Source organism: Gobio gobio (genome assembly GCF_949357685.1).
Source record: "Gobio gobio genome assembly, chromosome: 19".
NCBI classification, from domain to species: Eukaryota; Metazoa; Chordata; class Actinopteri; order Cypriniformes; family Gobionidae; genus Gobio; species Gobio gobio.
In genome coordinates, this window is record NC_137112.1 from 18396048 (window position 1) to 18414330 (window position 18283).

Below are 18283 nucleotides of genomic sequence, written 5' to 3' on the forward strand. Positions count from 1 at the left end.
CCATTGAGATGCGTCATCTTACAGGGCCTGTCAGCCTCTTCAAATGTGGTAAGTCACGAGTTCCTCCGAAATCCTCGCTCGGAGCTATGAGGGGTCAAAGTTTCCGCAATGTTAAATCCCATTGACTTTTCGGTTACTTTTTCGCCCCTGGGGCGACCATCGTACCCCCGATCTCTTAGAAAAGATATAGCACACCATTCCCGTATAGGCCGGTCGATTTGACGCCTCATTCATGGGTTTGTGACAAAATTTGTGGGAGGAGTAGCGTGCCGAAAAAGTGTCCAGAATAAAGAATAATAATAAACCGATCCTGGGTTACATAGTATATATACGCCTTGCTACGCAAGCTCCACGAATATTAATAAGTATGGAGAATAACAATATTGATGCCTTGCTTCGCAAGGCCCACTAATAAGTATGGTGGAGAGTGATGGTGATGCCTTGCTACGCAAGGCATCACTAATAAACCGTTCTGGGGCAAGATAGTAATAGTGATGCCTTGCTTCGCAAGCACCACTAATGAAGCTATCTAAACTGTTACTGATATGCTATTTTGTGCTGCATAAAAATGCCTTCGGTTGACAGACATCTCATTTTGTGGGGTGATCTGTTATTTTTCATTTACATTTATGCATTTGGCAGATGCTTTTCTCCAAAGCAACTTACAGTGTACTTATTACAGGGACCATCCCCCTGGAGAAACATGGAGTAAAGTGTCTTGCTCAAGCACACACTGGTAGAGGCGACTGCTGGGATCGAACCAGAAACATTTTGTGTAGTGGGTTTAACCCACTAGATCACCATCTCCATCACCATCTCAATTTTAGACAACTATAGAGCACTGCAGTGATGACGTATTTTTGTAGGCCAAAATATAAATTGAAATATAAATTACACAATGCATGGTCCAGTTGAACATACTTGAAATGTCTCTTGCGGTAACAGGTAACAAACCTTACTCAAAGGAGCAATAGAGTTGCATTCAAATGTTTCTGACATTAACCTGAATGTGTTATTATCAGTTAAGTTTCTTGTAGCTTGACCTGAAAGATAAGACAATAAAAGAAGCATTACATAGCATTTATATTTATGAATAACTAATTCCTGCTATAGCACCTCTTGTGGCAACGCTGAGAATGCAACACTTGTGCTGTGTAGAATAAGCGGTAAGACACATTATAGAGTGACAACACACAAGGCCGAGCTTGAATATGTATCTGCATTATTTTACTTGTGTAAAATCTGTTTCAGGTCTAAGTAAGCCATTTGTAGGTTAGTCTCACGTAGCCAGACCTTCAGACTAACGGCAGAAGGTGTGGACTCCATTGCAGCTTTCATTGGTCAAGAACCGCCCAAGAGGACGTTTGACTGATATGTAACGCAGCCAATCACAGTTCGTTTTGTTTCGCGTCATGTTTAGGGGCATACAAATGCAAAGCCGAAGTCCCTGCAAAAATATTGTGCATCTACAAATTATTCATTCATGAACATTGTTCAAGTTTATAGCAACAATGGAGCAGCAAACCTCACATACATTTGAAAATCCAGCGTTTAGTTGATCATGGTAAGCTGTCATTGTCACAGTTGTAAACACAACGGCGTTCTTCTTCGGAGTGTGGAGTCCCGGCATTTGTTTCCAAGTGGACCATTAAAGAATGCAACACGTTCGTCTCATGGACATACTGTAGAATTCAACCAATAAGATGATGCCTTTGAAACTCCTGAAGTGTTTCCAGATAAGTGTGCCATATGCATCAGACGTTTAGCCAACGGTCCATGGGCGTGACGTCCGAGTCTGAGACTATTTGTAGGCTGACCTAAAGAGAACACATTGTGCTCTGTGACACTTTCAGAACATTTGTTTGCATGATCCAACATGTCAAAATCATTCTCAAAATCTTACCAATGCTGTGAGTTTGGGGTGGAACTACTGTACCTTTTGGACAAATCAAAACAGACAGGGGTCATGGTCAGAGGGCCAGTAGGAATGTTTGGGAAATCTGTTTGGAAACTTGTTTTTCAAATTCCGTTTGGTGCTACTTACAATTATACACAAAGTTCACACAAACAATAATGTTCAACTCTTATTAGTGTAACTGTATGCAACTGAACAGCAATTATCTGTCCCCTGATATATAACACTGGAGTAAAGTAAAAAATAACTGCATGCAAACAACAGTGCAGCAACTTTGAAAAAATGTAATCACTGTCATGATGAAAGCTCCTTAACTGAGGACATACTGTTGACCAAAAAAACCCCTGCAAAAACTGTTTTACAAAGGTAAAAAATATTGAAAGCAGAATATACCAAGTTTAATCCAAACTCACTTCAAGTGTCAACATTAGACATTTTCATTTCTTTGATTCAAGAATCACATTGATGTGTCAACACGTGTTTCAATCTCAATGCTTCTCTCTGCTGTTGCTAAGTAACAGTCACTGTCTCTCTTTTGTTGTAGGAGACAAGGGAAGAAACAAGTTCTACAGTGTAGTTTTTAGTTTTCAAGGATGACCTCAGGTTAGATCAAAACATGACAAGGTTATGCTCCGAAATCTCATGCGAGAGTGTGTGGAATGACATGGAGTGTCATGCTGTGGATTGTATGAGTGGTGTGTGTAAGGTACCTTGTGTTAAGAAACCCTCAGGAGAGAGAAGCAAAAGTCAGAGAGGTCAGACGCAGCTCAATGAGATTCGCAAATAAAATTCTGGAGTCGGTTTAGATGTTTTAAGCCTTTTATTGCTATTAAAAACCATTCTCCTGAATGAAAATAATAATATTTGGCATTGTGACATGATGGTATGTTGGGCAAAATGACCTGAATAAGTGTCAGGTTACCGCTGTTTTCAGAGGGAATTAAATAGTTTGCTGTCAGAACAATGTCACTACAATTTCTCTTACTTGCAAAAAAAATTATTATAATTATATATACAGTGGCATGAAAAAGTATGTGAACCGCTTGCAGAATCTGTGAAAATGGGAATCATTTTAACTAAATAAGAGAAATCATACAAAATGCATGTTATTTTTTATTTAGTACTGTCCTGAATAAGATATTTTACATAAAAATGTTTCACATATAGTCCACAAGACAAAAAAATTGCTGAATTTATTACAATAACCCTGATAAAAAGTTTATGAACCATTGATTCTCAGTGTTGTGTGTCGTTCCCTGGATGATCCACGGCTGTTTTTTTGTTTTGTGATGGTTGTTCATGAGTCCCTTGTTTGTCCTGAGCAGTTAAACTGCCCATTGTCCTTCAGAAAAATCCTCCAGGTCCTGCACATTCTTCAGTTTTCCAGCCTCTTTTTCATATTTGAACCCTCTTCAGCAATGACTGTATGATTTTAAGATCCATCTTTTCACACTGAGGACAATTGAGTGACTCAAACACAACTTTTAAAAAAGTTCAAACATTCACTGATGCTCCAGAAGGAAATGCAATGCATTAAGAGCCGGGGGGTGAAAATCTATTGAATTTGAAAATCAAGGTAAATTGTACTTAATTTGTCTTCCGGGAAACATGCAAGTATCTTCTGTTGCTTCTGAAGGGCAATACTAAATGAAAAAATATATATATTTAAACAAAAGATAAATGTTGACATCATCCTGTTCAAAAGTTTTCACCCCCCGGCTCTTAATGCATTGCGTTTCCTTTTGGAGCATCCATGAATGTTTGAACCTTTTTTAATAGTTGTGTTTGAGTCACTCAATTGTCCTCAGTGTGAAAAGATGGATCTTAAAATCATACAGTCATTGCTGGAGAGGGTTCAAATATGAAAAAGAGGCTGGAAAACTGACGAATGTGCAGGACCTGGAGGATTTTTCTGAAGAACATTGGGCAGTTTAACTGCTCTGGACAAACAAGGGACTCATGAATAACCATCACAAAACAAAAAAACAGCCGTGGATCATCCAGGGAACGACACACAGCACTGAGAATCAATGGTTCATAAACTTTTTATCAGGGTTATTTTAATAAAATCAGCTATTTTTTGTCTTGTGGACTATATGTAAAAAAAAATTATGTAAAATATCTTATTCAGGACAGTACTAAATAAAAAATAACATGCATTTTGTATGCTCCCTCTTATTTAGTTAAAATAATTCCCATTTTCACAGATTCTGCAAGCGGTTCACATACTTTTTCATGCCACTGTGTATATATATATATATATATATATATATATATATATATATATATATATATATATATATATATATATCCTCAATAACACACACACTGCTGGTTGTGAGTAGTGTTGGTTGGCACAGCGTGGTTTGAGCTGGCACATCCAGGTCACTTTTACTAAAACACTACATGAACATTTACTGTATCCTAATTAGATCCAAAGCAAAGCTCTGCAATTAGCACTTATTATAGTACTTGCATAAAAGGTTATTCTGTTCATAAAATCACTGATAAATTGAACAAAATGAACAAGCATGGTTAAAACAAATTTTAAATTAGATGTAAACACAGACATTTTAATAAAATAAATAGGATAAATTAATTCAAGTATTTTTAAGATGCAGCCATCCAAGTTTTAGCACACGGAGCTCGTAGACAATTGAACAAACACACTCTACAGCAATATCGAAAATCCCTTTCATCAATACTGCAAAAACACTTCAGACAGCTCAGACACTGAGGTTCATGTTTGCATCTACACAGTATGGCTCATAAAAGTAATGTAAAAGAGACTTATGTCCCATAAGTTGATAGGTGAACTCAGAACAGGCTACTATAGTCTAGAATAACATAACATTAAGCATTTTTAATTCTTAACCTTAATAGTCATAAACCTTAGACCCAACCACTAACCCAAACCCTGGTCCCAAATCTAATACTTAACCATTTAACACACTTTCCCTTTCCTAACCCTTTCTATTCTTAGGGGGACTTTAACACTGGACACATTCTGTTTGCGCCATTTTAAAATTATTGGTCTACACCGTGCAACATAAAAAACAATTTTAAAAAAACAATATGTGAGCTTGTCAATTGCATGAGTTGCATTACATTTACACATTGCATTCATGATTATTTTTAATTAATAAATTAAACAAATTGGCAAATAAAATGAAAAGTACACAAGGTTCCCCACAGTGGAAAACAAATTCCTGATTTAGACTCACATCTTTGGCCATTGCAACACATCATGTTTTTTTTTGTGTGTGTGTGTGTGTGTCTATTGCCATAAATTAAATAGTCAGTCATTTCACGTATCTGGCGAGAACCTAGGTAAATGGCCCTTGTTGTAATTTTAAATCTAAGCAGAATGTAAAATATACTAAATGATGTATTACAAATTGAATATTAAGGAAATCATGTTATTAATTGTTAAAATAATTTAGGCAAAAGGTAATAAGTACCACTATGGTCAACAAAAAAAAAAGGCGAACATGAACTTGTATGATTCCATGACACTGAAACATTCACTGGAATCCATGTAATAAATTGTACAGTCTTGTAAAGATGACGAACATTATTTGTTAATTTATTTGCAAGCATTCTAAAGGAGATAGTAATGCAGCAGATATTTTTTACAGCAAAAGGGACAGAGAACTGTCGATCATATTCATCTGACGTATTACCAAAGCAGGCAGGCAAATCCCCTTAAATACGCTCCAGGAATTTTCAGAGGTCCCAGGCATTATGCCCTTCTCACAGAGGTCTGAATATGTTCTCCCCCAGCAGGTGTCGGAATCCAGCGGCCATCAGAAGTGGCCCATCCTTGCAGTAAAGACGTTGCGGGGGCGCGTTGAGGACGCAGAGCGGCCGAAGCTAGAAGACGGCCACTTGATGATGAACTGGGAGGTGACTGGCAGCAGATACCTGCGCAGGCGGAGAGAGGAATCAGAAATAGGAGTTGGACTCAAAGGCAGGATTAGAGGCACAAAGGTCACCTAAAGAGATCAGGCACTTTTCCTCTCTCTCGGCTTTCTTCTCCAGCTGATGCTTTAGATTCCCGTCCCCTCCGCTGACCCTCACATTTACACTGTGCTATTTTTAATAATGAGTGACACAAGTGGCTGAACGTGACTTGTTTTAACAGATAAGAACTTGCTTAATGCACTGGATGTTCCAAGACAGGACAACAGGTTAGATAATTAGAGCCTACACAGAGACAAGGAGGGTAACCAGCCTAGACAGCTGACGACCCACACTTGCTAATACCAGAACAGCTTGATTATAATTCCACTCAAAACAGGCAGTTTAAAGGTCCCATGGCATGAAATTTTCATTTTATGAGGTTTTTCAACATTAATATGAGTTCCCCTAGCCTGAATATTGTCCCCAAGTGGATAGAAATGTTGCTCGGTGTAAACCCGAGTTCTGGCTGTCTTTCTCTGCCTTTGAGAAAATGACAGGCCAGACGAGCCAATCCTGAAGTCTCCTGGTTTGACGTCCAAGCAGGAACGGTTACCTCCCTTTCCTCCGCCCAGAGAATCTGTCACACCCATGCAGAGAGATCATTGCTTGTGAACAGAGGTGGACAAAGTACACAACTCCATTACTTGAGTGAAAGTAAAAGTACTACTAGTCAAATATTACTCCGTTACAAGTCAAAGTTGTTAAAAACTATTTTTACTTAAGTAAAAGTACAGAAGTACTTGCTTTTAAAAGTATTTAAGTATCAAAAGTAAATTTCCTTTTTTGTGTCGATGCATTATTTTATTATTGTTGCAGTGTTGTATAAATGCACGCTATTCCATGGTGGTTTAAGCCAGTTAGTGATGCTCCATACGACCACCTTGAACTAATTTAAAAACTTAAAAGTTACAAAGCTTTTTACAAAGCTGCTGTCACTTTAAGGCAGAATGCACAAATCCAACACACTGATACACATCCGATATTCCCCCAACTGTTTACGTTCACTTAAGACATAATCAACTTTGATTACGTGAATACTTCCCGAAATGAAAATTGACATTTTGTGTGTATTGGTCTGTTTAAGTGCGAAAAACACACAAAAGAAAGCTCTATTCAGTACTCGTGCATCTCAGAGGCACATAAAAACAGACTGAACTGAGCTCCTTCATCATGCTTTTTCAGATTCATCCATATGTCTATGCTTCTCTTTCTCCCAGACATTTACATTTAGCAAAAAAGAAAAAAAAAAAACTTTTAAAGAAGAAAAAAAATCATCCACTGACTTGCAAAGCTGCTACAGAAGCGACTTGACTTCGAGGGCCTTGATAGAAATGTAGTGGAGTAAAAAGTACGATATTTGTCTTTCAAATGTAGTAAAGTTAAAGTAAAAGTTTCCCTAAAAAATAATACTTCAGTAAAGTACAGATACTCAAAAAGTGTACTTAAGTACAGTACTCAAGTAAATGTACTTCGTTACTGTCCACCTCTGCTTGTGAACGAGTGAATGCTGGCAGTTTCTCAGTGTTTGGATGTACAAATGAAAACAGAAGTCTTTTTTCAGTTCCTTCTGATCTGTGATCAGTGATTTCTGATGTGTAGCTAATTATTTATTATTCGTGCACACACTGCGGCTTCTCTCTCTCCCGACAGAACGGTGTTTTCGTGTTTTCTATCTTGTGAGTCAGTATTTTTGTACGTCCTCGTCGCGTCTATCGGTTCTAAAATGTGCATACAGTCATGAGTTTCTGCTCAACATCTTTAGAGATAAACCTCACACACGCCGAAGCTCGGGCTGCACTGGCCGGTGGCCTTCAACATCCCCGACCCCCAGTACTGCATCTGGCCCACAGCGGAGGCACCAAACGCGGCGTGAGATTAAGCAGACGGGGGGTAAGCGTGAGCATATCCGGGCTAGCCAGCCTAGCCCCACAATAAACTGGATTACATTCGATTACTGCTGTTGTGTCTTTGTTTGCGCTGTGTACTCAACACGCGTCACTGACGCTTTTATTTTATTTAAAAAATAATGCTATTATCAACACTTACTTTTAACTCGTTCATCTCGACAGCTGTAATGGTACTTTGCATGTGTTACAAAGTTGGTAATAATGATGAAGACGGACTCGGCGTGACTGGGACTCGTGTTTATTCAGAACTCTCAGATACAAACACAATAAACTCGCGCTGACTGACAGCGCTCTCATAACTCAGTAGTTACTATAAATAACTTTGTTAGCAATCGCTGAGCTCAGTCTCTGGTACATTAGTGATGTCCGGTTCGCGAACGATCTTTCTTTTGAACCAGTTCTTTTTAGTGAACCGAATCAGTTCACCAAATCGGACTGAATCGTTCTAAACGGTTCGCGTCTCCAGTCAGCGCTGATCCATAATTTACTAAAGTTACTAACTTTCTGACATGAGTGACAGTCCCTCCGACTAGAAATAGACTAATAACCTGAAGTATATGCTGTAAATACAACAGTTCAGACATGCTGAGAACTGATGTGAAGTGAACTCAGGTCCATCCGTCTCTCTGGCAGCAGCTCGTGCCTGCTCGTGCCTCGTTAAGCCACGCCCCCTCCGCTCATTTAAAATGCAAAGATGTCAGCCAATCACAACAGTGGGCGTTTTTACTGAAGTCTCACAGCAGACACGCCTCTTGAAGCAGGGCATTCAGCCACAGGGCAAACAGCAGTATAGAAAAAATGCCTTTTATTTCTAAATTATGACATTTTATGATGTAAAAGTCATACTAACAATAGAAGTACACCTCAGGAAACATTATAAAATAATAGAAAAATGCCATGCCATGGGACCTCAGTTTAAACAGTTAATTAATTAAATAACACAATGACAATAATAAAATAAAATACAAAACATGTTGTGATAAATAAGCTGCACAGACTAAATTGTTCTTATGTTTCTAATTGGTGTGCTAAGTTTTTGGTTTTTTCTTCTTCAAAACTTTTTTGTGAAATGATTTTCTGCACGTTGGTTGTACCACAGTGATTTAGCAAACAAGAGTTTCTCAATCCTTAATATATATATATATAAAAAAAAAATCAATACTACATACCTAAAAAAGTATTTTTTTTCAAGACATATTTTGTTACGATTCAAAAACTGAAAACTTTTGCATTTTTTACATAATAAATTAAAAAACAAAAGAATGAATGTCACGTCTCTTTTCAATTAAATCCCATGCACTTCAAGCCCAGGAAGTGGCTTTGTATGAATGCAAGAAGTGGCTTTATATGAATGCAATGATGTAGTTATGACAGCAATACATAATGCCAGTACAAATTAGGGCCGCTCTTTATCTAACTAAAGAAGATTTGTTCTAAAGCCCCTGCTGCAGAAAGACAGGGCCAAGAGACTTGGGAAGAATCAAATTAACTTTTATAAAAGAATGCCCTTAAATCTACTCGTGATATTGCGCTAAGCATGTGTTTGCAGTGCATTCCTTACAATCAGTAATATTTTATAAGGAACATAGATGGATCATAAAAACTCTGGACAATGATGAATATCGATGAATGTCTCCGTCGCATATACTGAGCCACCTTTCACATCATGCACACATGATCTTTCTCTATGCTCCTTTCATTAAAGCTTTAAAAATCCACCCTGATTTTTTGGTTCTTCCCTCTGGGAACTCCAGACAGGTGACTTCTCAGGAAATGGTTTTGGGTTGGGGTTGAGTCTCATTAGCATATTTTTCACTACAGACTGCTGAGTTTGGTCAACAAAAGGAAATGTCAAAGGAATATGAAATTCAAATATGAACATATATGGAGGTGGGCCTTTCTGGCTCTGAAGAATTCCCTGTAAGGAAGTCTCATCCATGAGAGAGCTCCATCACTCAGGGTCCAATCAGGCTGCAGGCAGTGTTTAATTGGACCTCTGTGAGGATTCCTCCAGGTCTTTGGCTTTTGATCATTGAGCAGTTCTTGGAAAAACCTGCCAGTGCAAAGCCCCAAGAGAACCGCCAGCTGTCTAACCTTCGAACGTGTGTGTGCTTTACTAATTACACACAATCGCTCGGAGATCTGCACATATCTCACGTCTGTTTGCTTGTTTAAAGCCTACACTTTATCACCCAACTGCCACATGCCGCATAAAACTTTGAGAGAGAACTTTTAGACACTTTGAGGAAAAAAAAGACTTCCACATTCACCAAATATCATATTACGTTTCTCAACAGTTAAGAAAGATTTCTGTAGTTCGACATCTTGAGAATTTTTTTATTTATTTTTTTACAAAACTTTCAATGGCATCTTATAGAATTATAAAAATGTCCTATTTTTCGTTTATACTAAAATTATTTTGTCAGTTGCTATTACTTTTTATGACTAAACACTGAATTCGAATGACTTCATGACTGGAGTTACTGGTAACATGTTACATGTAACCCTTTTTTTGAAGTAATGCTTTGCTAAATCTAATGCCTGAGTTACATTTTCAAATGCGTAACAGGTGTAATGTTTCTATTTATTTACTCAAAAAAATGCAATCGACCGACAACAGCAAACTATTGCTCCCATTATTATTTACAAAGCTGTCTATTCCATGAGTGGATTTTTAATTATTTACTGTTTTAGGACTAAAAGAATAATGTAACGCTACTTTTAAAAGCAAAGTTTCACATTATGCTTATGTTATTTAAATGTTTGCATACTTCCATAATCTGACAAAAAAAAATTCTTGGATAACGTCAAGCAAAAAATACTTTCAGTTGTTCTATTTTGATCAAAGATTCTAAATTCTTTTCAAACATTTCTTTGAAATAATTTGCACTGATGCAATCATGCAGAATATGATCTAGAGCATCAACTACATATGGTCAATTTTGATTTTGTGCTGACTTAACTAATCGGTTAGTTGGACAAAGTGCTCATCTCTGGTATGTCACGTGACCTTCTTCAGCTTCTATGGGAGAGAGGACAGTCACCTAATGGATCCGAACAAGGAAGGAGGAGGCAGCGATGGAGTAAGAAGCAAGGATGAGACTGTTACCCAGGCATCATTTTCCTAACGAGGCAAAGCAGATGCCGGCTGATTGAAAAATAACGGATCCCCAAGGGCCGTTCCAGCAATGAGCCGTCAATGAGGCATGTCCTGAGAGAACACAAGTGTTGGAGGAGAGCGTATATTGGCTAGGATGGTAGAGTTGAGAGGACATCAAAAATTACTGGCTGGTTTCTCTGAGGCTACGCCCCCATGGAGATACAGCAAAAAAAGCAGGAAGCAGGTGGACAAAGGTTGGTGGCCGAAGATCAGACATACTGGAAGGGAAAGAGTGTGATCCAAAACCAAAAGATAAAGCTCAAGGGGGTGGAATCACAGGATGAGATTTGTCGAGCAAAGAAGGACACATTTCCGGGTAGTCAACAGGCCAGGCTCGAAGGACAGAATCTGAATCTGAATAATTCTGAATGATTCATAAACTACACTTAAAGGAGTAGTTCACTTTAAAATGAACATTACCCCATGATTTATGACTTTCTTCTTTCTAATGAACACAATCAGAGTTATATTAATAAATATCTTGACGTTTCCAAGCTTTATAATGGCAGTGACGGGATCCATTGGGTTTGAAGCTCAAAAAAAGCACATCCATCCATAATAAACTTCCGCCACACCGCCTCCCGTATTCAACTAACGGAAAAAGCATAACTGGCGCGACGTATCACTAGAACGTAGAGTAAGCGTTTTGAACTGCAAGAGGCATTACACTTTCTGCATAAGTTGAATATGGAAGGCGGTCCACCGTAAGCTAGATATTTTACTTTATAAAGTTTTAAATATATTGGTAACACTTTACAATAAGGTTCATTAGTTAACTACAATAGTTAACATGAACTAATAATAAACTGCACTTATAAAGCATTTATTATCTTTGTTAATGTTAATTTCAACATTTACCAATGCATTGTTCAAATCTTGCTAACATTAGTTAATGCACTGTGAACTAACATGAACAAACCATGAAGAGCTGGATTTTTATTAACTAACGTTAACAAAGATGAACTAATGCTGAACAGAGGTGTTGTTCATGGTTAGTTCATGTTAAGTAATGCATTTACTAATGTTAACTAATACAACCTTATTGTAAAGTGTTACCGATATTTTTCTTACAAAACCTCATCGATTTGCTTCAGAAGGCCTTTATTAACCCCCCGGAGCAGTGTGGAGTATGTTTATTATGGATGGATGTGCTTTTTTGAGCTTCAAACTCAATGGACCCCACCTGCCATTATAAAGCTTGGAAGCGTCAGGATATTTATTACTATAACTCCGATCGTGTTCATCAGAACGAAGAAAGTCATATACACCTAGGATCAATGGCTTGAGGGTGAAATCATCACAAGTTAAAATGCTCTGCAAGAATCAGTTTTGTGATTAAAGGTGAGCGAAATTTCACAGAAAATGTCCATTGTCAGTAGTGTAGTAATGCATCAAGCACCACTCACACAGAAGTCACTTTCAAACCAAGGAGCTTTCTGTTAGTCAACGTGACATGACCAACCTGAAGGTAAACTCCATATTGCATAGATTCCTACTGAAATGACTGGATTTCATTGTGAAATTTTGCAAACAGCTACTAGTTCACAGCAAAAAAATAAAAAAAAATAAAATTTAATTGTTTTTTTCAGTATACATTCCTTTTCCAGTAAATAAAATACTTAAACATCCTACACACAAAACAAGTTGATTTGATTTCATTTAAAACAACAAAAAAACAATAGATAGTAAGAGATGCTTGTTTTCATAGAAAAAATTCTTGCTTTAAGCATACAATCTAATTGCATTGTCAATGGGCAAGAAAAAAAATGTCAATGGGCTTAGAAAAATAGTTAGTTAGGAACGGTAAATGTGACCACAATTTTAGAATTACTGTGCTTTATTGTGTCCTGTGTTTTGTAATTCTTAATGCATTTGGGCCAACTCTGTGTATTCTTATTGTAAGGACTCATCACTAAACTGCTAGGGTCCGATTAAACAACCGGTAATGGGTTGCTAGACGCGACACAAGTGTTTTTTTTCAGCCTGACGCAGTTATCATTTTCATGTCCTGCGCCACGTTGTTTAAATAGCAAAGACATTTGCACCCATCTGTTCGCCCATGGGCATGCTGGTTTGAAAACGAGGTGTGTTCAGGCTCATTGTTGGCGCGTTGCTATTTTGAGACAACTGAAAACAACTTGCTTTAAATAACAACAAAAAAATGTATTGCGCCATTGACTTTAGACCAGGTTTCAGTCAGTCAATGACGCAATTAATTTTTTTTGTTATTTACAGTTTTTTACAATTGCTATGACAATTTTTTCAATACTTTTAACAAATTTCCTAAACTCTTAACGCAGTTAGCACAACATCTGTCTGTGTAGGCTATACAATTTTCACATTTATTGTTGCTTTTACACAAAATGCATACGGTTAACACAAATTCAAAATGCTTGAAATTCTTTTACACATAAGCTCAACCAAGACCAAAACACTGGATTTTTACTGCCAAATTTACCAATGCTTTAGCACTGTATGTCAGAACAGATAACTGCTCGGGTTATGTATATAACCCTTGTTCCCTGAGATAGGGAACGAGCACTGCATCGGAACGACGAATTTGGGGACACTCCCTAAGCAACAGCGTGTCTGAAGTATGAATGAAACTATCCCAATCCTGATTGGTGTTGCGTCATGACGTAGCTGTGACGGCATACCCGGAAGATACATAAGGGGAGCCGGCGCATAGTAACGGCAGTAATCGCGATGAAGCATGCGCTCCAGGCGTGCCGAGGTGTGGCGACGAGATGCGGTGCTCATTCCCTATCTCAGGGAACAAGGGTTATATACATAACCCGAGCAGTTCCCTTTCAAGGGGACTCGCACTGCATCGGAACGACGAATTTGGGGAACGAGTAGCCACTAGGTGACACCGAGGGTAGCGCCTGCCCTAGTGTGAAGCTGGAGACCGGGCACAACTAGGACTGGAGCACCCTAGCGCCAGGCGTAGCAGGGAGGTGCAAGCTATAGACAGCTGTACAGATCTCCGGTGCAGACTTCACTAAATATATTATAAGAGCTCTGACCGGACAGAGCAGGTGAAGTCTCCCTTCTTCCGCCGTCACGTGAGGCGGAGGATGAAATGCCTGAAGAACCAAAGGCCTGACCACACTAGATGGTACCTTGGGCACGTTGTGAGATGGCCTTTACTCCGCCAGGGGCAAACTCCAGGCAAGTCGGCGTAAGCGCCAAGGCCTGAAGGTCCCCCACTCTCCTCAGAGAAGTGATAGCTAAGAGAAAGGCCAACTTAAGGGTCAGGTTATTTGGGTCAGCCGACTCTAGTGGCTCGAAGGGGGCCTCAGCCAATCCTTCAAGTACCACTGCCAGATCCCAGGTTGGGACTCTGGAACGAGCCGCAGACCTCATCCTCCGAACCCCACGGAGGAACCGTACAACCAGATGGTGCCTACCCAAAGGCCCATCATTCACAGGAGTGTGGAAAGCCCAATGGCAGCCACGTACACCCTGAGTGTGGACGGGGTAAGACATGAAGATAAGCGATTTTGGAGGAACTCCAGCACTGAAGCCACTGGGCAGATAACTGGGTCCACTTCACGCTCTCTACACTAAGTGGAAACACGTTCCACTTCGGGCTGTACACCTCCTGGTGGAAGGAGCCCTGGAGCTGAGCAAGGTCTCGATAACAACTGCTGACAGTCCAGCCTCTAGGTACCGGGCCCCCTCAGGGACCAGACCCAGAGATCCTAAAACTCTGGGCAGGGGTGAATATTGTGCCCCGTGCCTCAGACAGCAGATCCCTCCTCAGAGGGACCTGCCACGGGAGACCGTCCAGCAGTGCTACAAAGTCTGAGAACCATACCCGGGTCGGCCAGCAGGGTGCTACTAAGAGTAGGCTGATCCCTTCTCGGCTGACCCGCTCCAAGACTCCCGGGAGCAGAGTGATTTCCCGAGATCACTCTGTTCCCGAGACTGCATCTGTATGCATATCCCCCTGATTTCCCCTCAAGGAAAGCCACCTGGTTTACTTCTGTATCAGGACATGGTGGCCGCGGAGGTCCGGGAAAAAGCTCCTCAGAGCTTTGTAGACCGCCAGCATTTCCAGGCAGTAGATGTGCCAGGAGAAATGCCGGGTCTCCCACAGACCTCTTGCAAAGCGGCCGCCATGACCACGTCCCAGCCAGTGAGGGAGGCGTCTGTTGAAACGGATTTCCGGCAACAGGATGCTCCCAACACTGGCCCCTGGGACAGAAATCAAGGTTTCTTCCATATGACTAGGGAACGAAGGCATCTGCGCGTTACCCTGATCATACAGAATGGTTTTCCCCTCGAGGAAAACCCCCTGATTCCCAGCCACCACTGTAAGGGTCTCGTGTAGCAGGCCAAGAGATATTCTGTTGGATGCAGCCGCAATGAGCCCCAGCAGTCTTTAAACTGCTTCACAGTGATGCTGTGGCCTAGCTTCATTTTAGAGTCCCGTATGGACTCGATACGTGCGGGAGACAATTGTGCCCACAACGTAGAGACTCCCATACGACTCCCAGGAACACAGTTCTCTGAGAAGGCGTCAACACGCTACTGCGTGTAGAGTCTCAACCCCAAGCACTGAGAGCAGCCAAGGACGACACCTCAATGCCGAACTGCTGCTCTGCGAGGGGAAAGGGCTAGGCCGCCTGGAAGAACCCGATATTGGTACGCTTTGCCCCCAAAAGCGAACCTCAGGAACTTTCTGTGACACAGAAGGATGGATCCAGGGAAGTATGCGTCCTCTTCAGACCCATCGTGACAGACCAGTCCTCAGACTGGATCTGAATCACAATGGAGGAATTGCTAAGCATCTTGAATCTGAATCTCCTCAGAGAACGATTCAAGTACCTCAGATCTAAAGTTGGACGCAACTCGCCATCCTTCTTAGGAACTATGAAGTACCGGCTGTAGAACCAAGACTCCCTGTCTGGCGGAGGAGCACATTCTGTGGCCTCCCTACCAACAGGGAGTGAACTTCCTGTTCCATTACCCGAACCTGCCCAGGGACCACTGCTGTCCCACTGAACTTCGGGGGAAGGTAATCGAACTGCTGTCTGTATCCCCTTTTCTACAGTCGCAGGCCCCAAGCTGATATATTCGGAGGCATAACCATGCGCCGAGATAATCTGCTAAGGGAACCAGCCTCTCGAGGCCGGCCTCGGGTGTCAACCGAGCCTCCTCCCCGACCCCCTGAAGCGGCTAACCGGCAGGGCGAAATCGAGGAAGATTTTCGGTGTGTGTACGCGTTTGCTGGACCACCCCAAGTCTTGCTAGAGGCGGCTGGTGCAGCGCGCGTGCGCGGGGAAACGATTTGGCCTGAAGCGTACTAGACGGCGGGAGCACAGCATCGATTCCCGAACACTCCACAGGGGAGGCGACCTCGATCGCTCCTACCCGGGAGAGGGGGCTGGCCAGCAGGGGCCTCATCTAAGGGAGCAGCTCGACAGGGCCGCAACACTAGGGCGGACACTGCGATTAGCAATTGCCTGAAACTGAAGTGTCCCGCAGGCCACAAGGCGGCGAGAACGACATCAACTTCAGGAGGGCTCCATCTTAGATGAATATCCAGACAAGTCAAACACGCTTGGGTGACAGAATTAAAGTATCCAACTTATCAAAGTCAGATAACATGACACTCAATCCCTCGGAATTAAATGCCATCATAATCACCCAACCCGTGCAACCTGGTCTGAAAATAGGCTGAATAAAAAATACAAAGTCAGATAATATTTTAATTTAATTCCTCGGAATTAAATGCAGCCACAATAAGGTGAAACATGGTCTGAATGATAGGCTGAATATCTAACTCCTCAAAGTCAGATAATATTTTATTTAATTCCTCAGAATTAAATGCAGCCATAATCATCAGACGACACTGTTTTATTGTATTTATACGGACTCATAAACCACGCGTTGCCTCAGCAACGTGGTTCAAGCCGTCATAATACAATTGGATTTCATCCCTCGAGAAAAAAGCCAAACAGTATCACACAATACGGTGAAACATAGTCTGAATGACAGGCTGAATATCTAACTCCTCAGAGTCAGATCATATTTCATTTAAATCCTCAGACTTAAATGCAGCCATAATCATCAGGTGATACTGTTTTATCATACTATACGGACTTGTAAACCACACGTTGCCTCAGCAATGTGGCTCAAGCCATTAAGCCAACCAGTATCCCATGCACACCGATCGCGTGTGTTCACTTTAATTGCAGACCCATAACCTGCGTGCTGCCTCGGCAATCGCGAGATTGAATCTTGCATATAAGAAGTGGCGAGCTCTCGTTATAACTTCGACTGCCTCGATGCTGAGCACGTCTAATTCCTCAGAATCAGACCGCTCAAGCATCGGGTCCTCCGCCCCGGGGAAAGAAGCCGCAGCGCGGGCTTCCACGCGGGGAAGGAGAACATCTGAACTGTCAGACAAAGACTGGGAAGATGCCTCAGCAGTCCCAAATCTCGCTGACATGTCCATCCGTGAGCCCCATGACCGGCCTCGCCGCACCGCCTCGGCGGATGCGGGACCGATCCACGGGGCTCACGAGGCTGGCCGGCCTCATCGAACACGGCCAGCCGCGAGCGAAGCACCCTGAGCGGCAGCTTATCACAATCACAATTTGCAAACAATATTTGCATTAATTTGCGTCAAATATATTATTAGTCCCGAGATTCTTTGCATTAGTGAATAAATACATAGATCTGCTGTTGACATTTTAATTCCCTAGTGGTCTGGTGGTAGAATTTTTGCAAACAGTGTCAAAGGTTCTGGGTTCTAATCTGCTCTCATATAGTTTTTTTTATCTTCTTCATTAAAATGGTCTAAAATGGACATGGTCTATGATAGTAGCTCTTATTTCATCAGTTACACTAATTCTGGCCCTTCTTTGAATGTCACCATGCATTCGAACTCCTCAATCTCTACCTTGCCCTTGTCCCATTCCTCTTCCTTGTACTGGTACTTGTCTTCCTCTCCCTCATAAAGGCATTTTTCTTACTTTCTTTGTGTTGCTCTATATTCCTTTTTCACACAAGATCAGCCCAAATAGGCCCTCTTTTACTGTATACCATATGGTCATGAGATTGAAAGAATATCAACACCTGAACAATTCCTAGATGGGAATCAGCTGGGATTTATATATATGCATAACTTCATACAGTCCACTGTGGTTACGGCCCTGATTTAAAGGGCGTGTTAGTAATATGCGTCTATAGGCAGGTGCATAACATGCGTACAGTCTGCTTATTACACACACAGGGATGCGCAGCAGCACACAAACACTTTTAAATATTAAAAAATAAAAGGATTCATCTCTGGAGAAGCGTTCAGTCATTCTGCTCGCAAATTCC

At 41.1% G+C, this 18283-nt stretch overlaps 1 protein-coding gene across 1 annotated transcript in view; it reads right to left on the bottom strand.

Annotated features, from left to right (window-relative positions):
* Positions 1-5174: 5174 nt before the first annotated feature.
* ttll7 (tubulin tyrosine ligase-like family, member 7) overlaps positions 5175-18283 on the bottom strand; it is a 138459-nt gene continuing 125350 nt past the window's right edge. The window contains exon 21 of the mRNA XM_079843959.1: positions 5175-5839. Within this exon, the coding sequence (XP_079700085.1) occupies positions 5722-5839 (118 nt within the window). The 3' untranslated portion in view covers positions 5175-5721. The remainder of the gene's footprint in view (positions 5840-18283) is intronic.